This window comes from Lucilia cuprina, chromosome 4 (assembly GCF_022045245.1).
Source record: "Lucilia cuprina isolate Lc7/37 chromosome 4, ASM2204524v1, whole genome shotgun sequence".
Classification (NCBI taxonomy): Eukaryota; Metazoa; Arthropoda; class Insecta; order Diptera; family Calliphoridae; genus Lucilia; species Lucilia cuprina.
In genome coordinates this window covers 39,105,089-39,129,640 of record NC_060952.1, presented here as the reverse complement: position 1 = coordinate 39,129,640, position 24,552 = coordinate 39,105,089, and the positions used below count along the sequence as shown (strand labels likewise).

Genomic DNA, 24,552 nt, shown 5'->3' with positions numbered 1-24,552 from the left:
TATAATTAGTTTTTCGCCAAAAAATTTCTTAAATAAATCGGAATTAAGGTAATATTCCAGATAAATGCTTTATTATGAAAAATAGATCACATTTAATATTCATAACTGGTGTAGGGTATCATATGGACGGTCACGCCCGTTTTTTCATTCAATTTGTTATTCTTATTCTGTTAGGTGTAAGAACTCTTCTTAAACCTGTGTTTACCGAACTGTTGAAAAAGTATATTATGTTGTTGAGGCCATCGGCGTGCTACAGATCAATTCTAACCCCAAAAAATTCTAAAATAATGGTTGACAGTTGTTGTTGTATACTTTCTGTCATAACCTAATCGTCGGTAAGCAGCATATGTCGACGAATGTTGTTGTTTTTGCAAAAACAGGCGTAGTTATAGTGAGTGGGTCTAAAGTTTTTTTTCCCACAAACGCTGTTCCCATTTCATCTTCACTTTGATCTAAAAACGGCCTTCGCCAATCTAACCTATTCAACTGTTTTTATAGCGTTGGTATTTGGCAAATGTTTTCCAATGATAGAAACTGGTGGACCTTCTGGTGAACTAATGGCATATCTATCGGAATATGGTGTAGATCAGATCACCGCATGAGTGAATGTAAAATAATCACACTAGATAATTTACTAATTTCCAGGGCTCCTTACTGTTTGTTATCTCTCCAATCTTCTTGTTAATTGATATCATGGTAAAATCATTTCATTTTGGGGCAAATTCATAAATTTTTTTATTTTTATATGTAGTTGGATATGGAGTTTGACAGCTTCGGGCTAAATTTTCATGGACAAAAAAAAAACAATCAGCTATTGAAATGACTTCACCTTATTAGTTTCGCCATGATTGGTTCGATACCAAGATTTTCTAACCAATTACAACCTCTCCATTAATCCGAAAGTCGACTTTTTTCATTTTTAGAAAAGTCTATTTTTCGAATTTTTTTATTAAATTAAAAGTCGACTTTAAGACTTTGAGTATTTTATAAATAGTAGACTTTTTGACTTTTCGACTATTTTTTGACTTTTTTCGAGTTTTTCCGATTATTTTAGAGTTTTTGAGTTTTTTTCCACTTATTTAAATATTTTGGACAATTTTTGATTTTTTTTTTCTACTATTTTCGAGTTTTCGACTTTTTCTGACTTTTCGAATTTTTTGACTTATCGAATTTTTTTGACTTTTATTTCCAAAGTCAACTTTTCGACTTTTTTCACAAGACGATAGTTGAGTTATCGACTTTTTTGGAACAAAATAGTCGACTTCGACTTTTTTCGACAAAAATTCGATTGTTCGATTATTCGAATGTAGATTTATAGAACCCTAACCTGAAGAAGGCGGAATATATTGAGGTTAATAAAAGTAATAACAAGGTAGAAATGCTAATCGCTTTGGACTTCACTTCAACGATTACTATCGTAGTCGCCAATATAGGGAAAATACGAGACGGCCTTCCATTTCCCTTGTTATGTCCTGCTCTATCCACTAAGAGAAACACTTTTCTTGGCAGTTGCTTCATATTCAATCTTAATGAGATATCTGGGTCTAAACCTAATCTTATACAATGCGGTACTATATCTGATATGTGAATTGGTTCTTTAAATACGAATTCCCTTCAACAGTACTTGACAGTTCGCGCGTACCATGATATCAGAGTTAATACCAATCACTTTTAAACTATATAATTTTAATATTAGTTCAATAACGAGCAAAGAAAGAATTATCCCAACAAAATGTAATGGTACATCTCGACAAGTCCGTTTTTTATCTGAATTGAAGTGGAGACAGTTGTTACTTACATAGATTTATTCTTCTTAGTTATATTTTTTTAATTCTGCTTTCTTTTTTAATAAGTATTCAATTCTTTACTTTATTTATTTATAAGATATACAATTTTCATTAACTTTCAAAACCCTCAGCCTACAAACTTCCTATAAAATCTGGTCATTTGTAAAATCGAAATAAATACTCATATAAAAAATAAGAAAAAACTACATAAGAAAAAACCGCAATCTGAAAAAGTAGGTCTCCTTCTTTGCTCATCTTCTTTGCAAGATACTTCTACCTGCGTTGTTTCTTCTGTGTTGCCATTAGCACACATGCAATACATCTACAAACATCGATCCATAAATCCATTATAGTTCACTGACATTTCCCTCCATTATGTATTGAGAAAAAAATAAGACATGGAATATTGTAGAGTAATTGCCGCTTGTTTGTGGCATCATCATATTCTTGTTTATAGTTTTTTTTTTATTTCAACCATAATAAAACATCTGAAAGAAAATTGCTACACCTGATTCTGTAATAAGAATGATGTTGTTGATGATGATTGTTGCTGTTGATAGTGCGTAAGTACTTTTAACGCTACAGTTTAAATTTTAGCTAATAATATTTTGTTGTTGGTTCGTTTGGTGTTTTTTTATATGTTATAACTCTAATATCTCATATACACACGTTACGCACCAGTCTGTCCGTACGTACACCAGTCTGCTTCACTTGTGAAAGTTGTTATTAAATTACTTGTAGAACCAGCTACAAATACTTTAAATACTTAGAGCAACTTCTGCCATATTTGGCTGAAAAAAAGTCATATATTGCATGTGATTTTTAATTTCACTTTAGCCAAAAGAATTGCAATAAATACCAAAAAGATGGAAGTATTTGAACATATTGAACTTCATAGCTTACAATGGTTATCCAAATCAGTATTTTTGTAAATCACAACTAGGTGTGTTCCAAGGGTGCAAGGATATACTTTTTGCCAAAGAAGTCCAGTTCTATGTGTGGTACAATATTTAGATTACTAGCTATAACAGTGTGCTTTGTTATTCAAGAATTTATACTGCAATAGTTTCCCATTTTCCCATTTTATATCAAAGTTCAGGACTCTAGCGCTTCCAGTTTTTGAGATATGCAACTTTTAATACTTTTTTGTATAAGTCTATCCACACTTTAGGGTTATATTTTATAATGTCAAACCATTATTTGGTTGGTTGGTTTACGTGGTAGTTCACTACACGCGAACTGTCAAGTAGAATCAAAGAGACCCCGTTTTGACCGGACCACTCCACTCGTCAGATGTTGAATTTGTAGTATTAGATCCAGCCCGTAGCTGTGAGAAATCTGAGGATATCATTAAGCCTAAAGACAGATATCTCGCCAAGGTTAGATATGAAGTAATTGCCAAGGAAGCGGTTTCTCTTTACGGCCAGAGCAGGGCATTCACAGAGGAGATGGAAGACCGTTTCTTCCTTTCCCCTGTCTTTGCAACTGCGACAGTGATCATTGAAAGGGAGCCCAAGCCGACTTGCGTGTCTGCCTATTACCCAGTGTCCTGTTATTACTGCTATCAGCCTCGATATGTCCCGCCTACTTCGATTTATAAGGTGTCTTGTGCGTTTCTCATTGAAGGAGGGCCACAATAACTTGGCCCCTTTACATGTGTCTAGGTTATTCCATCTATTTTCAGCTTTTTGAAGAAAGAATCTGAGGATATTGCTCTTGATATAACTTAACGGAGTTGCTACTGGAACGGCGTCGGAGATATCAAGAGCAGATCCCGTTCTTGCAAGCTCATCTGCCTGTTCATTACCGTAGTAGTCCCTATGCGCAGGGACCCAAACAAGGGTAATGTCAGACAGCCGACCCAGCATTGACAGATCCTTCTTGCATTGTCTGACTAATAAGGAAGTAGTATAAGAGTTTAGTGAGAGAAGTGCCGCTTGACTATCGACAAAGATTCCTATGTTGCCGCGAATATTGAGGTCATGTAACACCCTACAGGCTGACATTATCGCAAAAATTTCAGCCTGAAAGACACTACAGTTGTTGGGAAGACGATGGGATATACTTACCCCAGCTTCTTCACAAAAGACACCAGAACCAACGCCGCAGTTCATTTTAGAACCATCTGTAAAGATTCTGGTGGTATATTCGCTCGGTAGATTACCTCTACACCACTCGCTCCTGGAAGGAACTCTGACTTTGAAGACTCTATCAAAGTCCGTGTGTGGGGTAATATAGTCGGATGGTTGGTTCAAGATTGGAGGTAGCAAGCTTAAAATCTTAGCGTGTCCATATGTTCTTGATATCCAACTTCCGGATGAGTTAAGTCTTACTGCGCTACAAGCAGATATGGTCATTATGTGCAGATCTATGGGTAGGATATGCAATATAGTGTTCAGAGCTTCTGAAGGACTAGTTCTTATGGCACCTGTTATCCCAATGCATGCTGATCTCTGAACTTTGTATAGTTGATCCACAACAAATTTCTTCTTAGTTGAAGTCCACCATACAAGAGATCCGTATGTAAGAATAGGACGTACTATGGCTGTGTACATCCATTTAACTATGTTGGGACTAAGTCCCCATTTCATTCCAAACATCTTACGACAGGTATAGTAGGCGACCGTTGCCTTCTTGACTCTGTGCTGGATGTTGAGTTTCCATGATAATTTGGAGTCTAGAATAGTTCCTAGATATTTGGCATTGTTTGATAAGGGGATTTCGCGGTTTTTTAACCGTGGCAGGTTGAAGCTTGGAATCTTGGTCTTTGTTGTGAATAGTACCAGTTCTGTCTTACTTGGATTTACTCCTAGACCACTGTCTGTGGCCCAATTACTGAGTAGCACCAGAGCACCAGACATAATATCGCTAATCACGTCTGGGAACATTCCTGATACCAGTATCACAACGTCGTCCGCATAGGCAACGACCTTTATCCCTCTGTTGTCCAGTTCCTTAAGAATCGTATTAACAACGATAAGCCAAAGTAGTGGAATGATTACACCGCCCTGAGGTGTGCCTCGTTCAACTCGTTTGGACTTAACGCTGTTACCAAGACTTGCAGTAATAATTCTAGATTTCAACATAGTTACCAACCAGTTGCTGATATATTCTTCAACATCCAGATTAGCGAGAGCTTGTTGAATTGCAGAAGTATTTACGTTATTGAAGGCACCTTCTATGTCTAAGAAGGCTCCCATAGTGTATTGTTTGAATTCGAGGGATCTTTCTATAACTCTTACAACCTCATGTAGAGCTGTCTCAGTAGATCGTCCTTTAAGGTAGGCATGTTGACTGGTTGAAAGCCGTGATGAGCTCTCTAGCCGTTGCCTAATATGTGAGTCGATGAGTCTTTCCAGCGTTTTGAGTTGAAAAGATGAAAGACTAATTGGACGAAAGTCCTTCGCATTTTCATGACTCCTTTTGCCAGCTTTGGGAATAAAAACGACCTTAACCTTTCTCCAGTTTACCGGAACATGGTTGAGAGAGAGGCTGAGCGTGTATATTCTATGAAGCCAGGGGATGATATATTCTTTTGCACTTTGTAACATCTTTGGCAAAATGCCATCAGGCCCTGGTGATTTGAAAGGGGAAAAACTATCAATCGCCCATGAGATTCTATCATAAGAGATGATATTTTCATTGATTCCCGTTAGAGTCCTACTGTCAGTGAAGATTTCCTTGACAGCATCTTTGCAGCCAGGGAAGTGAGTATTCAGTAGGATGTCAAGAGATTCTGCCGAGGATTCTGACCAAGTGTCGTCCTTCCTCTTAATATAGGTTGGATTAGATTGGCCTTTAGCAAGAATTTTGCTAAGTCTAGCAGAATCCTTTGTGTTATCTATAGATTCGCAGAAACTTCTCCATGAGGTTCTTTTTGCGAGTGCTATAGCTTTCTTATAAACTTTTAGTTTGTCGCGGTATGGCTGCCACGATTTATTGTTGTAGCATGTGTTAAAGGCCCTACGTGTTTCCTTACGTAGCTTAGATAGTTCCGAATTCCACCATGGAGGGAAGCTTTTCTTTGCCTTTGTGATTGGACAGGAGACTTCGAAAGCCTTACCTAAGACTTTGCTAAAGTGTTCTTCTATTTTCAAGCCCAGTGATTGAATCATCAACCACTGGAGTTTTCTTGAGCTTATGTCTAAGGATCCCTTTATTTTGAACCAATCGGTTCTTCTTGGGTTCCTATAGACCATTTTTTCCGTCGAGTTTTGTAATATAATATCGAAGAGGATCCAATTGTGATCTGAAAAAGATTTTTCATTGGATACCCTCCACCTATCAACTGATATTTTAGATCTGTCGCTAATGAGTGTAATGTCCAGTACTTCCTCCCACCCATTATAATTATCCGTACTTGGAAAAATGAAAGTAGGTTTGTTGCCAGAGTTACATATGTTTAGGTTGTTAGTATTAATGAAATTGAAGATTGACTCACCCCTTTCATTAGTTTCGCTGCTACCCCAGATTGTATGCCTTGCATTGGCATCACAGCCTAGGATTATGTCGTCAGATGTCTCAATTACGGCCAAGAGATCGCTCACTTCGTCTGGTGGTGCTGTCTTCTCATGTGCCATATAGCTTGAGGCAATCATGAAGCTTCTGTTGTGCGGTAGCTCGACCTTTGCGACTGTTAGGTCTTCTGAGCTAAGCTGTGTACAAAGAAAAATGTTAATCGATTTTTTAGCAATTAGACATGATCGTGGCCTACCATTACTTCTTGCATATAGTATGTTGTATGTAGATGCTGGGAACCCTTTAACTTCTGAGTCCGTGACCCAGGGTTCTTGAACCAGGCAAATGTCCAGGTTTTCCTCGGCTAGGAGAACCCGTAGATTGTCTGAAGCACACTTTGAGTGCTTCAGATTAATTTGCACTATCTTTAGTGCCATTGTCAGGTTTAATAGGTGGCTCGGAGAGTTTCATGCCAGTGAGCAGAGAGTTGGCAGCTTCCATCTCATCCGTCTCTTCACTCCCCGATTTTGTCGGCCGGAACACCTTTACTTTGGCGCCCCTCACCCCAAAGAACAGCCTAAAGCCCACCTTCTCCAGCTCAACGGAGCCAGCTTCTGTGATGGCGAGAATTAGACATGTGTGCCCTTCGCCTTGTTCTGTGCGGATGATAGCCCAGTCATTCATGTGTATGTTGGGATTCTGCCGTTTGAGGCATTCCAACATCTTGGGTGCTTCGGCGCTCATCTTTGGTAACCAAACTCTTGCACGAGGTCTCATTGGAATTTCCTCAGCAGGGATTAGTTTAAGGCTTAAACCTACCCATGCATCTCTAATCTTAGTGATGCATTTGTTGAGGAACCCCTTTGAGAATTCGTCCAGGCATTTGATCACCCTGTATCCCCGGTGAATCTCACTGGAGTCAAAACGGGGTACCTTGTCGTCTTTGTTAGTGAGCAAGTGTTCCATAACGAGCTCAGTTAATTTAGACTCAATGGCACCCCATTCTGTTACTACAGGGTTGATGGCCCCTTCTTTTTCAGTAACCAGAGCCATTAGGAGGTGGTCCTTCACCACTTCGTTAAATGGTCTTCTGGCAGTTGTCGTGATGGCTACAGGTCCCGGAGTGGTTTTGCCTTCTATTACCTTCCTCCTTTTTGGCGATTTACCATCCTCAACCTGTGAGCGGTTTCGCTTGGACCTTTCGGTTTCAGCAGCCATTTTGGATGTGCTGGGTGCGGTCTCCAAAAACTTTTGGTACTCATCCACCACAGCTTGATATTTGACGCGATCATCTTCATCGCGTTCATGAGGTGTACCATTAGCAGCATTCTTGGCAATCTTGTCGAGAATGAAAACAGCCTTGGTATATCTAGCTTTGAGGATGTCTTTCTGACTTTTCCTTTTTGGCCTTTTTTTCCTCGAATTGTCGCCAGCCTTGGCGTCGGATTGAGGAGTATTTGTCGGGCTTTTTGAGGGTAGGAGAGTGCTATGTCTTTCATTCCCACTACCTGAAGGACTCACTACCGTCTCTTGACTAGAGGCGAGAAGTTCATCCTCGGATGAGGATCCAATCTCATCCTTTCTTCGTTGTTTTTGTTTTTGTTCTTTTTCTGTGTTATTTTCCATATGTTGGTCCCACGAGTAGGCACGTAAGGGAAGAGACGATCCATGCAGTGACGGCGTACATGGACTAGACTAGGATTTACAACCGGCCCGTGTCGTGGCACCGGAGGGGAGCTGTTAGTGACTAATCTTCTTTAACCACTGATTAGCCATTCAGATTCTCGGCACTGCTACCAACCACCTTAACCTTACAAGTGGGGGATGGGGATGGGGAGGAGACGGGATTGTTTATAGGAAAATTGGGAATTGAGGATAGGAGGGATAACCTTTGGTCATGAAGGCTTTTGAGTTCAGTGTCTTCCAAATACAAAGGGCTTATGCCGAGTGTATTTGCAATGCAAAAGAACCACAGCCAACACTAAAGCCACCACATCGCGGCAAGATTGTTATCCAGGTGGTGGCAAACCATTATTTAGTTCCAACTTGAGAAATTAAAGAAGATTTTTATCACCGACAAACATCGTAATTTCTATACATTCCAAATCAATGTTTAATGTCTGGATAAAATTTCGAGTGTGATTTTGTTACAGTAGTTATTAAAAATTTTACTTCTCAGAGCCATGCTTAAGAATCTGCGAATGACTTACTTATTGACTAGTTTATTGACTTGCTTTTTGACTAGTATATTGACTAATCTATTAACTATATATTGAATTGTCAATACACAAGTCTGTTGGATAGTTTATGGATTGGCTTATTGTCAAAGACAATGTACTATTCCATTGACTAACTTATTCCTTGATGATCTTTTCCACTTGGATGCTATTGCAATCCAGAGAAAATAATTACCTCTAGTCTGTAGGGACCATAATTTGGTGGTGTCAAATGTTTTTCCCACTTTCCTTGAAATGATTTGGGCTGAAACGAACCAGAAAGCCATATAATCGGGTACCACGGGATTTAGTAACCCGCAGGGCAAAGTGTTATGTAGTCTTCGTAATCTCTCGATTAGTACGATCCAACTGAAAATATATTTGTTCAATTCACAATCGATTTCGTATCGTAGTAGCATTGTAGGTCATAAAAATTTTTCAAACAAAAATGTTTAAAATCAATAATAAAAAATTATGACGTACTACTATACAACCATACAACACCGATTGTAGATAGATAGATAGATAGATAGATAGATAGATAGATAGATAGATAGATAGATAGATAGATAGATAGATAGATAGATAGATAGATAGATAGATAGATAGATAGATAGATAGATAGATAGATAGATAGATAGATAGATAGATAGATAGATAGATAGATAGATAGATAGATAGATAGATAGATAGATAGATAGATAGATAGATAGATAGATAGATAGATAGATAGATAGATAGATAGGTAGTTAGTTAGTTCGTTGTTAAATACATTTCAAAATATAATCCTTTTCAACAACAATGTAATTCATTTAATTTTCAAATTAAAACCCATATATCAAATTTAACATTTAGCCTGAATCCTCGACATCATTCATGTATACATTCCATTTATATTTCTAATGCCAAAAGATTCACTATCACTGCCAGCAAATAAACATTTGTCGCAGACTGACAAGAGTCTTTAAAAAACTTGCTTAGCTCGCCCGAATGCCACCTAACTAGCTCTAACAGCCGGCTTAAAGCGTTAACTGCCAGACGAAAGGACAGACTGTCAGAACGTCAGTCACACTGGTCCAACCACTTGATTATTATGTTTTAATTGTGCTTGTGTTGTTTCTTGGTCTCTGGTGGAGTGCGGCTACTTTTGGACGGATGGCTTGTAGTATTGTAACGCAAGTATGTACTATAATCGCCCAGAAAAGTAGCACAAGAAATTTCGTTTTTTATTGAAACGACAACGAAAGTAATTTGGTCAGTTTGTCTAAAGTATTATTACTCGTATACAACTAACTGGCATGTGTGTATTTATCCAAACATGTAGTAAGTGATGCTGCAGCTGCTGATGATGAGGACACCATATATGCGCGAATGGAGAACCTGCATTGTTAACTAGGCTCTAGGGGGTTTTTGGAAAGACTAAAAAATTAAATTACCTTTTAAAAATTGTATTTATTTATACGAGTATTTTGAAAGAAATGAAAAGTTGATCTATAAACCAGAGGCTGGGTTGTGCGTGTGTGTGTGGTGAGTGTTTCGGGTTTTCTTTAACAGTTAGTTTTTTTCGTAAATGATTTTTATCACATTTTTATGTTTTTTTTTTCTGTAAATTTTTAGTTGTTTTTTCGTCTCAGTTTTATTATTTATTTATTCTTAATATTTTTTGCAAGTACTTAGTTTGTGTGTGGCTTTTTTGTTGTTGTTATGAATGTATGTGAGGAGCCTTTTCACTTTTGTTGAATGTAAATATATGGTGGTTTCAATTGTATGTCAGCATCGTTCATAAGTATTTTCGACTAGCACCATTGATACTGGGTCTAGATAAAAACTCTGAAGACCCGGGAACTCCCCAATCATAAGACTAGCTGCCAAGCGGAAGTCTTTTAAGACTAGAAGTATCAAAATGAACAAGACTCAGCTTTTGATGAATTATAGAAGAAAAAATTCTTCGACTTCAAAAAGTTTTGTTTGATTCTTCTGAAATTTTACATAATTAAGTAAAAATGACATGTTGTGTTATGTTTTAAAAATGGACCGCATGTGGATACCTGTGGCGCATTCAGAGATCCAATAAGTTGGACAGTTTGGGTATATTATAGCTATATAAAAAAATACAATATTTAACAAGAAAGAAGTTATAGTTGGGTGAGGCCGTCCATATAATACCCTACACATGTCTACGAATAAAATGTGATCTAAGATATACTAAAGCCATTTGTTTAATAAAAATGTGGATATTTAAGTTAAATTTTGAAGAGGTCATTTTATAGAGGCTATGTTCAAATAAGGCCCTATTAATTATAAAGTTCATGAGGGTCATCAATTCTAGTATAGAACTTGGTTTTGCAGCTTTTTGTCGAGATACGAGTATATTAAACATAATTATGAACTTAAAAGCCCTATTCGGAGGGTTCAGTTGTATGGGGGCTAGGTGAAATAATGGACCGATGTTAACTATTTTTAATAGGCTTCGTCTACGGTGCCATAAAATAGGTGAAATGATGGATCGATGTTAACAATTTTCAATAGGTTTCGTCTACGGTACCATAAAACAGACTGATGTTAAATATTTTCAATAGACTTCGTCTACGGTTCCATAAAAAATCATGTGCCAAATTTCTTTGAATTATCTCCAAAATTGTGACCTGTAGTTTGATTAAAAGATTTACAAAACCTATTCGGGGGTTCAGTTGTATGGGGGCTAGGTGAAATAATGTACCGATCTTAACCATTTTCAATAGGCTTCGTCCGTCGGTCAATAGAATATCATGTACCAAATTTCATTGAATTATCTCCAAAATTGCGACCTGTAGTTTGATTACAAGGTTTACATTGGCGGACGGACGGACATAGCTAAATCGACCCAGAAATTGGTGAGCTGATTGGTATACTTAAAGGTGGGTATAGGACCAATATTATTGTGCGTTACAGATATCAGCATAAATCCAATATACCCTTCCCACTAAAGAGGTGTAGGGTATAATAAAATTTTACTCACTTTTCAGACTAATGCTATCCGATTTAATTAAAATAATTTTCTAAATCCACATGAAAACACCCATATCTTAAATTAATATGCTCGTGTGTAAGACCCACTAACTGTTAGAGGTGTGTAAAAAAAAGTAGATTTTTATTTTGTAAGAAAAAATTGTTGTATTTTTTCATCTTAATTTTTTCTGGTTGCTGTTGTAGTTGTTGTACTTATTTGGTCAACAAATTAGAAAGTAAAATTGTAAAAATAACTCCAACAATAACAACAACAAAGGCTATTAAAAATATACTAATAGAAATAAAACAACATTTAAAAAGTTTTGTTTTTCGCACAACAACTATCAGTTTGAAGTACATACATTAGTTGTTACTGATTTTAATTTTGAGTATTTAATTTTTATTGTATCTATAAGATTAAGATTTAATATTAGCAACTATGTATACATACATAAATATCTTTTTACCTCTTTTTTTATCTGTTGTTGCATTTTACAATTTATAAATAGCAACCATATGGTTGTGTGTGTTTCAAAGGGGGGGGGGGGGGGTTAACAAATATACACCAACAGCATAAATTACTTATAACTTAATTAATTATTATAAAATAAACATAAATAAATATACAAAACAATGCAAATAAATAATGATTGCATAAGAAATATTTGCACGGCCAAAACCAATAATAGTAAAGGTTTTATAATGCTCACCATCATGTGAACAAACATATTGGATCTTAATTTCGGCTTATTTTTTGCTCTTATGTTTATTAAACTTTTTTAACAACTTTTTCCCCTTAAACGAATTATTCTTGTACAGTAAATGTTAATTGTTTGTTGCGAGAACTTTCGAAACGATTTGGTGTCTTTATATCCATTAGAGCTAAAATACCTATTGACAAAATGCCACAGAGAAATAGACTGACTAAAACGCCAGCCCATATGGGTGCTGTTGTGAAGCCGACACAATCGTAAACATCACCGAATTCAGAGGCACCATTTAGCCAAGGTTGCACCTGAAATAAAGAGAGGAAAATGAAAACATATTTAAAAATCTTTAAAATAATTTAATAATACTTATGATATTTCAATTGCAATTTATAATTATTTATATACCTGAATAATTCAAAACAGAGATAAAATTCATTAGTGCCGTAACGGTTTTTTAAGTTTATTGCACAAAGTATGAAAAATTCAGCATAGCATATTTTTAAGATCCTCTGATACTACAGATACTAGATTTACCCAATGAGCTTTGCTACCCATAAGTCAATAAAATTAAAAAAAACCTACTTTACGATTTTTGAAGATTCTAGCTCTAACAAATTCCCTGATACACGGATTTGTTTTATTTAATTCATATGGGAGGTGCCAAACCCCTATTGAAAGTCCGCCAATTATGCGAAAACGTTCTCATTAATGTCACAGTTCTTCGTGCAAAATTGATAATTCTAGCTTTTATTGTTTTCTAGATGCAAAGTTTGAACTTAATTCTTATTGGGGATGTCAAGCTCCCATCATCCGCAAAATGTTCACATGGATATTAAAGTACTTCGAGCAAAATTTTTACACTTTAACTCCAATGGTTTCCCAGATAAATGAATTTTAATATTTAATTTATATAGGAGGAGCCACGCCCCCTATTGCTAGTCTGCCAATTTTTGTACTAAAAAAGCATTAAAATGCATACTAAAAAGTTAGTTCCTGATTGGACATAGTTGTGACACGTTAAAAAAAACACCGACCAGCCATTCCCACATATCTCTGAAAACGTAAATCAGTTTTAAAATCGTGAGCAATTTTATGAACCAAACGTTCGAATGGCCATTTACGAATCAACAATTTAGTACACTTTTGATAACTTAGAATCTAACGCAAACTACTCGTTTATTCCCTAAAGGGACCGAATTTAAAAAAGTAGCAGACATTTGTCTGATTATTTTTTAAATGAATGAATTTCCAAAGATCCCGTCTCCCCAAATTCTGTCAAAATTCCCAGCTTGCATTTGGATGATGATTAATTGGCAAACTTCTATATAACCTCTGGGTCCTTATTAAATTCTGTCCGTCCATCTGTCTGAATGTGTAAAACATGCTCATCAAGAAATATTCATCACAGTTCGTACTAAGTATATATATGAAATTCTGAGTTGATTTAGCTCGGAAATTAGCTTATCGTTAATAATTACTTTAAATATTTCGATATCAACACAAATTTTGTACATTTTGTAGATCTATATCGGTACATAATTGATCATAGCTCCCATATAAGGTCCACTTCCAAAAATCATTAAAGTATAAAGTTATCGGTATAAAATTCGATTTGAGTATTTTTGTGTACATATAAACCATTTTATTGGTTCCAGAAGCATTCTCTGTATCTAATTTGGTTATAATACAGACAAGTAATTTGAGCTCTATCGTGATTTCAATATAAAGATAGAATCTCTCTCTTTTTGAACCTTAGATGATGTACCCGGAAATCATACTGTAATGTATGACGAATAGAGAATCGTATTTGAGCTTAGTCTCAAAGAAATGTCCCCTTCAATGACATATATTCAAAACGGAGTCTCTTGAACACTCTACTTGACGGTTCGCTCGCATTGAACTACAACGTTTAATAAAGCAACATTAACATCTTTTATAGGAGCTAATTTCATGAGGATCAGACCGTAATTAATCATAGCCCCATTATGTCCCCTCTAATAGGGGGACATAAGGGGAATTTTCATCGTTAGAATCGCCTCCGGTAGGTTAGAAATTGATAATAAATAATGATCAAGGATCCTTTTTAAGAGTCACCCTCGGTTGGTTAGTGGTGAGCGTTCTAGTATGTCAGACCAGAGACACTGGTAAGGCATTTGAAAGGCCCAAAGAAATTCATGGGATATTTTCTCAACATACACCCTCTTTTTAAACAACTAAAATACTAGGCTGAAGTTCATCGTGATATTAATAAAAGAAAGACAATTATAGAATTCAACTCATTTTCTGAAGAAGTGTTTATATGGGGACTGGAGTCAAATAATACCGTTGTACAAAGAAAGAGCAGATTACAGTAAACTTATTTATACCGATTTTTGTATTGTTTTTTGATTTAGCCCCCATACAAACCCTTTCAGAAAATGGGAAAATGGCCAAATATTCGAGGATCGATCCATATATATCCATATCGGCCCCATATAAAGCATCCTTCAGAAAATCAGTTTATGAACACATTTGTATTAGGAAAAATATCAATAACGTCATCAATTGCTAACGGATTTTTAAAATTTAAAGTTGCGTTTTTTTCATGAATAGACATTGATTCCTAATTAATTAATAAATAGTACGGTTCCTATATAAAATACATTCAAAAAACATCTCCAAACTTGGACATCGGTGCAAAACTAAAATAAAAAATACGTTTGCTGATGAAATTTGTGGGAATTTCCAGGTTACTTAAAGGTCTCAGTTTCTGCTTTCTAAATTCGTGTAGAAACTTAAAATCGGTTCAAAATCAACTATGTTACTGACGTAAAGGTACGAAAAACCGGGTTTTAGCCGCAACTCAAGATTTTGAAAGTATTTGGAAAATTTCGAAAATATATTCCTGTTCTACTCTGATCCACCCTTCAGAAATATAATATCACTTCCCAGGTTTTTAAATTTTCGTTTATTTTTTCTCACTGTGTAATTTTACACTTTTTCCAAACTCACAACAGATGAGAAACAAAAAAATATATTTACGATAGCTGACGGTTCAGAAAAAGCACACAATTAACAAATAATTTAATTAACTCAATAAATATTATTAAAAAATCAATTAAAAATATTAATAATTTCAACTCACCTGATAATCGCTAATCTTCAATACATCTGTTCCATTAGTAAACCACAAATCTTGTGATGAACAACGATATGAAAATCCTACAGGTGCCGATGGTACATTATACATATTACCCACAACAGGTAAAATATTCTTATAACCGTTATACTCGATTTCAACGGCTTTCATTGACCAGGTTCCACGACTTAAAGTGAAATTAAAGCGCATAAATAATTTATCTTCGCCCACTTTAAAGATAATATTTAAACGCCCATAGCCCTTCGGACTTTGATCGTCAAATGTTATTTCCTTATTGTGTTCCTTTAGAACGAAACTGATATTCATAGAGGTGAGATTCAATTCGGGGGCATAGTTAACATAGAGTATGGCTTTTTTGCCTGCGGATAAGAAATCATAAAAAAATTAATTTTTAATTATATTGAGGCACTTTTTAAAAGTTAGAGCTCCTTTAGACTTAATTACAAACATACCTCCAGCTACATAAATAAAACTCTCCTCAGTTTCTTCACTTAAAGGAGGTGAAGAAGTTGTACTTCTACCTTCTTCAAATTCACTCTCTTTAGCTTCACGTTTTGAGATGAAATGAGCTTCTTCTTCACGACTTGCTAGAATGCCCAAAACTTCACCTTCACCATAAATGGACAAGGCATCCGCATAACCCGAAACAATTTCAGAATCACTTTCTTCAGCGGAACCACTTAAATTAATAACCTGTAAATTTTTTTTTATAAAAAAATTGTTATACACATTTTTTTCTTCCTTAGAAAAAAAAAACAAAAACTCACCTCTATATTAGCATTATAGTTAAAAGGATCGGCTGTTAATGAATGCTGTGGCAAATAGGTCCAAGCATTATCTTTTACCAATTGTCTAAATTTCGGATATTGTTGAGCATCTAAACGTTTAGTATTATTACGTACAAATATCACTATGGCTTTAACGTCACGAAATAAATTTGAAAAATCATTTTCTGACGCCTCAACCAATGCACGCGGCTGTAGATTTATGACTTTTTCATGACCCCAAAATAAATATGGCCCACTAATATTAGCTGCAGCCAATGATACTAAACATAGTATTGGAATGATAAAAATTAATTTCATTATTTGTTTAGAATTTATTTATTTAATTTTTAATTTCTTTAAATTTAAACTCAAACTAAATTTTTGTTTTTTGCAAATTTGAACCAAACAGCGTAGCGTTTTTAATGTTATTGACAGGATAAATGTAAAATGTATAACAGTATCGCCAAGAAAATCAATACTGCCAAGGTGATATGCAGAACGCAGTCTCTGCAAAGACAGCTGAGTGGAAAAATCATACAGCTGTTGTTGTGGAAAAAAAACAACCCTACCCCAAACATGGAAAAATGCAGTGTTTGACGTAGTTATATGTACAGTATAAAATTTATTATATGAGTATTTATTTTTAATTTTTATTGTTTGAAAAATATGTATTTATATATTTCTGACTAAACAAATTATAACAGTTTTCTTAAATATACACTTAGACAACTAAAAACGAAGAGTATTAACAATTTTGCGGGCTGCTGAATGTTGCCTGCCGAATTACTACCGCCTTTAAATGATTTGTTACCTGTAATTAAGAAAATTATAGATTTAATAGGGAATTATTTATATAATGCAGAGTAATGTCAAATCAAAGAAAATAAAAATCATGTAGGAGCGTTCGTATAAGATTTTTATAAATGGATTCGGTTATGATATGAATATCAGTTTAATTTTCGAAAATGAATCTTTAATGTATACTGAAATCGAACAATATCAATCTATGCAGCATATGAAATTCCAATTAATTTCTTAGATGCTTTTTACTCAGATTTTACTATAAAGATATTTCTGCAATAATATACATTTCTGTAATATATATGTACAGTGGTAAGCGCGTTTGGAATATACAAATATAATTTTGTGGTTCAAAACCCAATTTTTATGTCTTACAAATGGAATTTTATAGCAATCCAAAAAATACAGCGGACAAAACTATAACTGCAGGTCCTAAACTACAGTGTTTAGAGTAGAAGTAAGTTCCCCAGCAAACACCACAGCCGAAGACTAAACGTCCAACCTTTATGCCTACATATAAAACAGTTCCTCCTGGGATGACATCGGAGAGGTCATCCAAATTTAAACATCACACAATTGGATACTCCCCCGAGGCATGTCAGGAAGGATCTTCGTATATACGAGGAACACATATGCAGATATGTGCGGGATCCACTGGATCAGTCCTCGTATTCGGCAGCTTTGAACAACATTCATAGAGACGCCATAAATGGTCGCCCAGCGCCCATAGCAGAAAGAAAACCTGCCGCGGAAAACAAGAGTAGTTCTGGCACAACTAAGATCTGCAAAAGCTTGGGGAAAGGCGAATCTGAAAAAATACTAATGAGCGATATGTCTTGCAGTCCGAAATCAAATACCGTTTTTCTTTTAGAGGCAATACTGACATATATCCAGAGTAAAAATTCTGACTTATTTTTAAGGTCGGGTCTACAGAGGTGATAACAAATTCGATACCGAAACAGAGCAGAGTAAAGGCGAAAGAAAAAAGTCGATCCCACTAATATTGTTGATTAAACTTAGAGCTGATTTGGAATGCAAACGCAAAGACATCAATGAAACAATCGTTTTTTACTTTGACTACTTAAAAGATGATCGAAGAGAATGACTAATATTTTCTTTAACATTACACCTCCACCTTAGATGTGTAGGGGAGGATTTAGCATTGGTCCAAGAACGGTGGATTCATAACGGATTAAAGTTGTTATTTATATAGATACCAAGAATGTTACAATATTTTAATGGAAAGTGAGTATTATATATGGGGATCTTGGGGCAAATATAAACCGATGTCTTACAATTTGATAACAAAATGGTTTTGCTATTAATTTAAATTGACTGAAGTTGATTTATCTACTTGTACTTTTTGTAGTCCTTTTCCGATTATACTGTGAGACTTTCACGTACTTAGAAATATTGGTCATAAACAACCTATAGCTATATATGTCATTCATTAATCGTTTTATAGTACCCAGATAAAGGAATGTTCAGGAACAAGCTTCTTCAAATAAACTTTAATAATAAATAACACCTATTTTGTATAAAAATATACAAATCCGATTTCTAATTTAAAATATGATTTGAATCCAAATTTAATAAAATATGTACCTAATATTTGGACTTACGTTTTTCATTAATATCTCTTACACCACATGTTCGATACGAAATGGTGGCCTTACGTTTGGTATTCACATAACCAGGTATATAAAGACTGGGAGCATCTAAACGACCAGCCGCAATCAAACGTGACATATCCAATTCTAAACGATGAGCTATGGGACCCTTAAAGTGTATAATCATTTGTATACAGCTGCCACCATGTAGTTCCTTAGTCTTGCGAGCATCAACATCTAACATCCATTCCGGTATGCCCATAACAGATCTAAGTTCCTCCAAAAATTGAGCCCTTTAGAAAAAAATATTAAATATTTAAAATTAAAATATATATTTTCTTTTTATACAATTACTTACACCACAAATCTGGGAGGTTTTTGTAAATTAACATATTTGAAAACATTATGATCTGGTTCAATATTAGCGCAGGCAAATCTTTCTCCAGAAAAGTCAGGACCAAAGATAACTATAGAACGTCCTATAGCTCCAACGGGCCTTTCAAGCGGGAAATTTGAATCGGTATAAACTCTGCGTTCACCACCAAGATCTAAAGTGATTGAATTTTTAGGATTTGAATATGTTTGAAAGAAATATTAAGGAAATGTATTACTTACCAATTGTTCCCAATCGTGCACCCACATCACCAACATAACAACGTAAAGGATTATCGGGTCCACATTCACGTTCATATAAATCACGCTAAAATTAATTATTTATACATATAAAGTTTATCGATTTATTATTTTTAAAGGTTTATGTAGTTCAGACAAGTCAAGATCCCTAACTCACATTCAATGGATCCGCCAGTTGAGTAAAATATGGATTCCAAACATAACCACCGGCAACACAACGTGTATTTGTTGGTTTAACAGCAGCATCGACACCTACTGGATTTACAAATATCTGCCAATTGTGATTATGGGTCTGAAATATAAAATATTAAGTAATAGAAATCAATTTCTAGTTTAAAATCTTTTAAAAACCCACCATGTTTCTATCATTTTTACCCGGGTGCCTTAATTTAACCTCAATTACTGTATCGGATTGACTGCCATCGTTATGAACCAATTGAGTCATTTTAATATAACCATAAGCATAACCAGTAGGATGATGGAACGAAGCAATAGCTCGCAATTCTCGACCTTCACTAGGAGCATAGCCACGTTCTAGAGTACTACAGGCCCAACGAGCATTACGTTTTTTCTTGTGAATCACCACAGAACGACCAATGACACTGTTAATGCCGAACAAAGGTAAATTGGTGTCATTGAATGCATCTTCGTATTGGGTCAGAGAATCAAGGGTACCAAATTTACCACTCAAATCACCCATTTCATATTGTTCGGTACTGCCCTGACGTGGCGGGGGAGATTGTTTGGGATTAATACCATACGGATTGAAGTGGCCGTATAAAGTAGAGGCTTCGCAGGGAAAAGCTAAATTGGCTTCAACGGGAGTCTAGAAAAGAAGAAAAAATTCATTGAATCATAGTATAGACCTACATATATAAATATAAATTTTACCATATGTATATGATAACCACTGGTCTGATCCAGTCCTTTAAATTGTACTTCGATATTGCTGATATCATACTCAGATTGTTGGGTAATCTCCACTTTTCCCGAGACAGTTAATTCATCACCATTAGCATACCAATCTTTAGCCACAACTTTTCGTTTATAATGGCCAATTATACTAAAAATTTGGAGAAGATAAACCTATTTTAATCTGATATATTTTATACTTTCTTCTTACTCACATTGAACAAGCCAATCTTTCTCCTCTTGCCTTGGGACCGAAATCATCATAGATCACCAAGGATTTACCCAAAATACTATGTCTTCCCGATAGAGGCAAATTTGTGTCGGTAAATATTAAACGGCTTATTTCCTGGGCATTGCGTTTACTGCCCGCTATACTCAAAGTACCAATACGTGTATCTAAAGCCCCTATACGGCACATAGCAGGTAATCGTGGGCTGCAGAAGTCATCCACTGAACGATTACCCCAATCAACTTTATACGGATTGAAAACATTACCCGTTGATATGCAACGATTTTGCCAATCATAGAAATCTTTACCGGGGGCGCTACTATGTATTGCCCAACGATGAGAGAAAGTATTATTTTGTGTAGAACCATCTGCATGTATCATGTATTCGAATATCACTGTTGTATCCTGCCAAGGTTCTTCGGCTGGTTGGCGAAACAGTACCCGACCAACTATAGGATATCTGAATAAGACTTGTGCCGTAAACATTTGCTTTTGATAGCCATTCTTTTGATATTGATTTATGGTGCCACAACTCCATACTTGCTCGGTTATATTCTCCAAATTAGTGCGATTGTAATGATATATCATTAAACTACGATAGGCTATGCTATCTAAACCTTGTAGAGGTAGAAAAACATCCCAATATAAACCATTTAGTTCTGAACTGGTGCCCGGCAAAAATGAGTGATGATAATACTTTTTATTGCGACTCTGTAATTTGCCGCTTACTTCTCCTACAGGATATTGATCTTGGGTACCATAACCAGCAGGTGGTATTTGAGATTTTTCAATTTCTCTGGGATTGTACAGAGCTCCAGTAGAATCACAGTAATCCGGTTTACCCATTTTAAGGGGCACTGGAGGTAAAGTATGTATACGAAAAGCAGCTACATCTTCGGCAAATTTTCGCGCTATATGTTGAGCATGTTCCCCGGCTGTGTTTATAGAAAAGTTAAGGAAGGTTGGATCAAATTTGGAACGTTGAGTCATGGTAATTTCTCCTTTAATGCCCTCATGATTGATAAAAGTTCTGTTGTAGAAAAAAGGAATTATTTTGAATTTCGTGTTCTCTAGACAAAATATTCATTTAAAAACTTACTTATAATTCAATTGTTTAACATCTCTAATCTTCGTACAGGCCAAATAGTTTTCCGGATGTTGATCGTCGAACAAAACCAAATACAAAGTACGATGCGGTATTGTCAAATCCGAAGGCAGTAAAGCCAACTTTTCATCTCGAAATACGACTCTTTGGGGTACTTTTAAAGCATTCTTTGCCACACGTATTTTACCCAAACGACTATCCAAATCACCAATACCATGTCCGTCACCCTCACCGCTGGGATCGAAAACTAATTGTAGAAAATTACAATTATCTTCGGTACGATGATGATCATATTTGAAGATATCAGTGACATATATTTTCCAATGATGTGTAGTCATTGGTTTTGTGCTAAACATATTTGCCGGTTGCGATTGAATGTGATATAGATCGGAGTAAATTAACGTATCGCCCAAAGAACCGTCGGTGGGTGCTAACCAACGAAAATAGACTGAACCTGCTATAGGTGTGTTAAAACGCGCCTCAGCCATGTGCTCCACATTCATTTGTATGGTTGTGATGGTGGCACAAACACGAACATTTCGTGACACTTCGGTGAGTACTAAGGATTTACCCCAAATACCTTTGTCGCCTAAAAGTGGAGAAATAGAAATAGATTTAATTGCAGTTATAGGAAAATTATTTCAAAAATATATATTTTGTAAGTAAATAATTGCAAGAAGAAAGTTCGGAAATTATGTAAAATGCATTTCTGCATTTATTTATTAGACATTTGGGTCAAATGTGTACCGATTTTTCAATACCAACCAAACTGCTTGTACGTAACGTAAGCCTTCTAGCTCCCATTTATCTCCTGTCGTATTTTCTGCTTACAGACGGAGAGACGAACGAATATCATCATTTCGATCGTTTTAGAATCGTAAAAGGGCCCATTTTATACAAATACTTAATATGACCAACATAAATATACTATTCAGACTACCAGCATCGGAGATCTTAGCTATCTGGAAAGCTAAAGATCCTGCGCGATATCAATCTGAGGTATTTTGTGAACATTAAGATGGTTTTCACGCTCTAGACTTTTCAGACGAGTACATTGTCTTAACAGCGATCTTGGCGATCTGAAAGCGAAAGATCTGACACGGGAGCATATAGATTTGGGGTCTGTTGTTAATATGTATGTCGATATCAGACTTCACTTAGAGAATTGATTGGTACATTCTTGCCTAGGACTATTTTGAAGACTATAGTGTGTATTCTGATCACTTTTATTAGGAAACATAATACAATTATTTTTCTTGAAACAGATTGAATTACTATTTATCAGCAAAAATTAAGTAAAGACTTGTACTTTCAAAATAATTTTATTGTAATGGCTTATTTAAGTATTTATTTGTAAGCGAACATTGTTAGTACTAATCTTTAATGTCATCGATACTGTGTAATGACTTATTTAAGTAATTATTTGTAAGCGTACATGTTTAAATAACTTTGGGTCGTAAAGTTTTTTGCTGAATCTCTAAAATTAATTCTTTGCTTTCTATAAAGTCACAATGGTACATTGTTAGCTATGAAATTGCACTCACGAAGATCTAATAAGATCACATCAAAGGAATATATACTAGACTGGTTTCCGTGCAAGCACAAGATAATAATTCGATGGATTTAGCCCATTTAAATTGAACTTATCATGATAATCTTAAAAAATTCAGATTACCAAATCGAATTGTCCACAATACTTACCAATCAATTGCATTTCTCTCCACCATGTAGTGGTCTCATTACCGGGTAATATTAAATACTCTAAATCATCATCAAAAGTCACCACAACATCACCTAAACGTTCGAGTTCACAACGTTCATTTGTATCGGTGTTAGTGTAATCGACGGGAAACTTGCGTACCGACCAACTCCAAACCTGATCTGGATACTGAAGTGTAGTTTCAAGATCGGCATTAATTTCTACATGACTAGAGTTGACTTGACGAAATGTTATTTCGCCATGTAGACCATGTTGTGATATATAAGCAATTAATTGTTGGCCTAAATAAAAACATTAAGAATTATTAACAAATAAAAGCAATAAAAATCGTGGTCTTTTCTCACAATGATTCACACACACTCTTTGAGTCAAATTTTTTTAAGACTTACCCGTAACTTGTGATGCAATATTGAATAATACCAACAACAATAGCTTTAAATTTAAATAATTTTGTTTATTTAACATTTTATTTGCTGATCTTTTGTGTCTCCCCCTTTAATTATTATGTATTTTTTTTAAAGCTTAACTATATAATTTTTATTTACAATTTTCTTTTAATTAAAAACAATTTTCTTGGTTTATTTTATGTTAAAATTCCATTTTACTTTCACATTTTTTAAATGTTTTACTTTTTTCGTTGTTGTTTTTGTTATACAGTTTTTTCTTTTAACGTCAGCAACGTTTTACTGTTTTGGTCGTCACAAAACAAAATCACAGTTTGATGTCTTAAACTCAACTGAAAACCTGGTTTTAAGAAAAGAGCTAAAACGATATCCAACTAACTTATACTTTATTTTGTATTTACTTGTCTCAGTGGTTTTTGTTAGTCAGTTGTTGTTCTCTTGAAGGTCTGCTAGCCATTTGCTGTTGTTGTTGTTGTCTTTTTACCATTTGTTTGTAGAAAAGTTAAAAACGGAAATTGCAAGTGGTGTATTTTGATTTTTGTTTGTGTTTATATTCTCGTTGCGCATGCGTAGTTTTCTCACATTGTTATACCAATAATTTTTATTTGGCTGTTTGTTTTGATCGTTGTGTACGTTGAAACCTGTTTTAAATTTATTTCGTTTTGTTAATTAAAACAGCTGATGGCCAATACCAATTTTACTTAAGGCCAACATTATTTACAGGGTGTTTCATGTTAAAATATTGCTTATTAACAGCCCTCCGGGGCCTGTTTCTTGTTGTATTGCAAACACGGGGTAACGAGGTGCTATCACCGGTCTTTCCTTGGAATGATATGGCATGGGTTCGAACCAGAGCACCTCAGGTGGCCAGTTACCCGCAGGACTTTGATCTAGCTAGTCAGTTGATTGAGGATGGATTAATAAAAATTTTAGGCATATATAAAAATATTCTCAGCTTATCTTATAATTATATATAGATCTGTGTTATTCGAACCACTAATTATGTTTTCAATTATTCGTGTTAAAAATTATTCGAATAAAAACTAACAATATTTTTTTATTCGGGTAGTCGA

The 24,552-nt window shown here is 35.2% G+C and overlaps 3 protein-coding genes across 5 annotated transcripts; all 3 read right to left on the bottom strand.

Annotated features, from left to right (window-relative positions):
- Positions 1–5,957: 5,957 nt before the first annotated feature.
- LOC124419718 lies at positions 5,958–8,264 on the bottom strand. 2 transcript variants are annotated; one of them, XM_046950183.1, is made up of 2 exons: positions 6,502–8,264; positions 5,958–6,442 (listed from the first exon to the last, which is right to left on the bottom strand). In XM_046950183.1, the coding sequence occupies exon 1, from the start codon at positions 7,869–7,871 to the stop codon at positions 6,657–6,659; it is 1,215 nt and encodes a 404-aa protein (XP_046806139.1). In that variant the 5' UTR covers positions 7,872–8,264; the 3' UTR covers positions 5,958–6,442; positions 6,502–6,656. The 2 variants fall into 2 exon arrangements, with proteins under 2 accessions (XP_046806139.1, XP_046806140.1); XM_046950184.1 differs by having other exon boundaries at positions 6,508–8,264.
- A 3,499-nt stretch (positions 8,265–11,763) lies between these two features.
- On the bottom strand, positions 11,764–16,500 carry LOC111690678. 2 transcript variants are annotated; one of them, XM_023453210.2, is made up of 5 exons: positions 16,066–16,500; positions 15,751–15,991; positions 15,284–15,657; positions 12,267–12,464; positions 11,764–12,195 (listed from the first exon to the last, which is right to left on the bottom strand). In XM_023453210.2, the coding sequence occupies exons 1-5, from the start codon at positions 16,381–16,383 to the stop codon at positions 12,043–12,045; spliced, it is 1,284 nt and encodes a 427-aa protein (XP_023308978.2). In that variant the 5' UTR covers positions 16,384–16,500; the 3' UTR covers positions 11,764–12,042. The 2 variants fall into 2 exon arrangements, with proteins under 2 accessions (XP_023308978.2, XP_023308977.2); XM_023453209.2 differs by having other exon boundaries at positions 11,766–12,464; positions 16,066–16,496.
- A 164-nt stretch (positions 16,501–16,664) lies between these two features.
- On the bottom strand, positions 16,665–24,056 carry LOC111690685. Its single transcript, XM_023453218.2, has 11 exons — positions 23,465–24,056; positions 23,057–23,356; positions 21,350–21,944; positions 20,237–21,280; positions 20,001–20,172; positions 19,465–19,935; positions 19,267–19,401; positions 19,092–19,176; positions 18,835–19,024; positions 18,489–18,769; positions 16,665–16,876 (listed from the first exon to the last, which is right to left on the bottom strand). Exons 1-11 carry the CDS (start codon positions 23,538–23,540, stop codon positions 16,761–16,763), a joined length of 3,465 nt encoding a protein of 1,154 aa, XP_023308986.2. The 5' UTR covers positions 23,541–24,056; the 3' UTR covers positions 16,665–16,760.
- Positions 24,057–24,552: the final 496 nt, after the last annotated feature.

Excerpts from the sequence above, each read along its gene's own strand:
- LOC124419718 (XM_046950183.1), bottom strand. The coding sequence starts at position 7,871 with ATGGAAAATAACACAGAAAAAGAACAAAAACAAAAACAACGAAGAAAG.
- LOC111690678 (XM_023453210.2), bottom strand. The coding sequence starts at position 16,383 with ATGAAATTAATTTTTATCATTCCAATACTATGTTTAGTATCATTGGCT. Across the intron at positions 15,658-15,750 it reads TTTTATTTATGTAGCTGGAG|GCAAAAAAGCCATACTCTAT; the intron begins GTATGTTTGTAA and ends TCTTATCCGCAG. Across the intron at positions 12,465-15,283 it reads TGAAGATTAGCGATTATCAG|GTGCAACCTTGGCTAAATGG; the intron begins GTGAGTTGAAAT and ends TCTTTATTTCAG.
- LOC111690685 (XM_023453218.2), bottom strand. The coding sequence starts at position 23,540 with ATGTTAAATAAACAAAATTATTTAAATTTAAAGCTATTGTTGTTGGTA. Across the intron at positions 23,357-23,464 it reads TATTGCATCACAAGTTACGG|GCCAACAATTAATTGCTTAT; the intron begins GTAAGTCTTAAA and ends GTTTTTATTTAG. Across the intron at positions 18,770-18,834 it reads AAACCTCCCAGATTTGTGGT|GGCTCAATTTTTGGAGGAAC; the intron begins GTAAGTAATTGT and ends TTTTTTCTAAAG.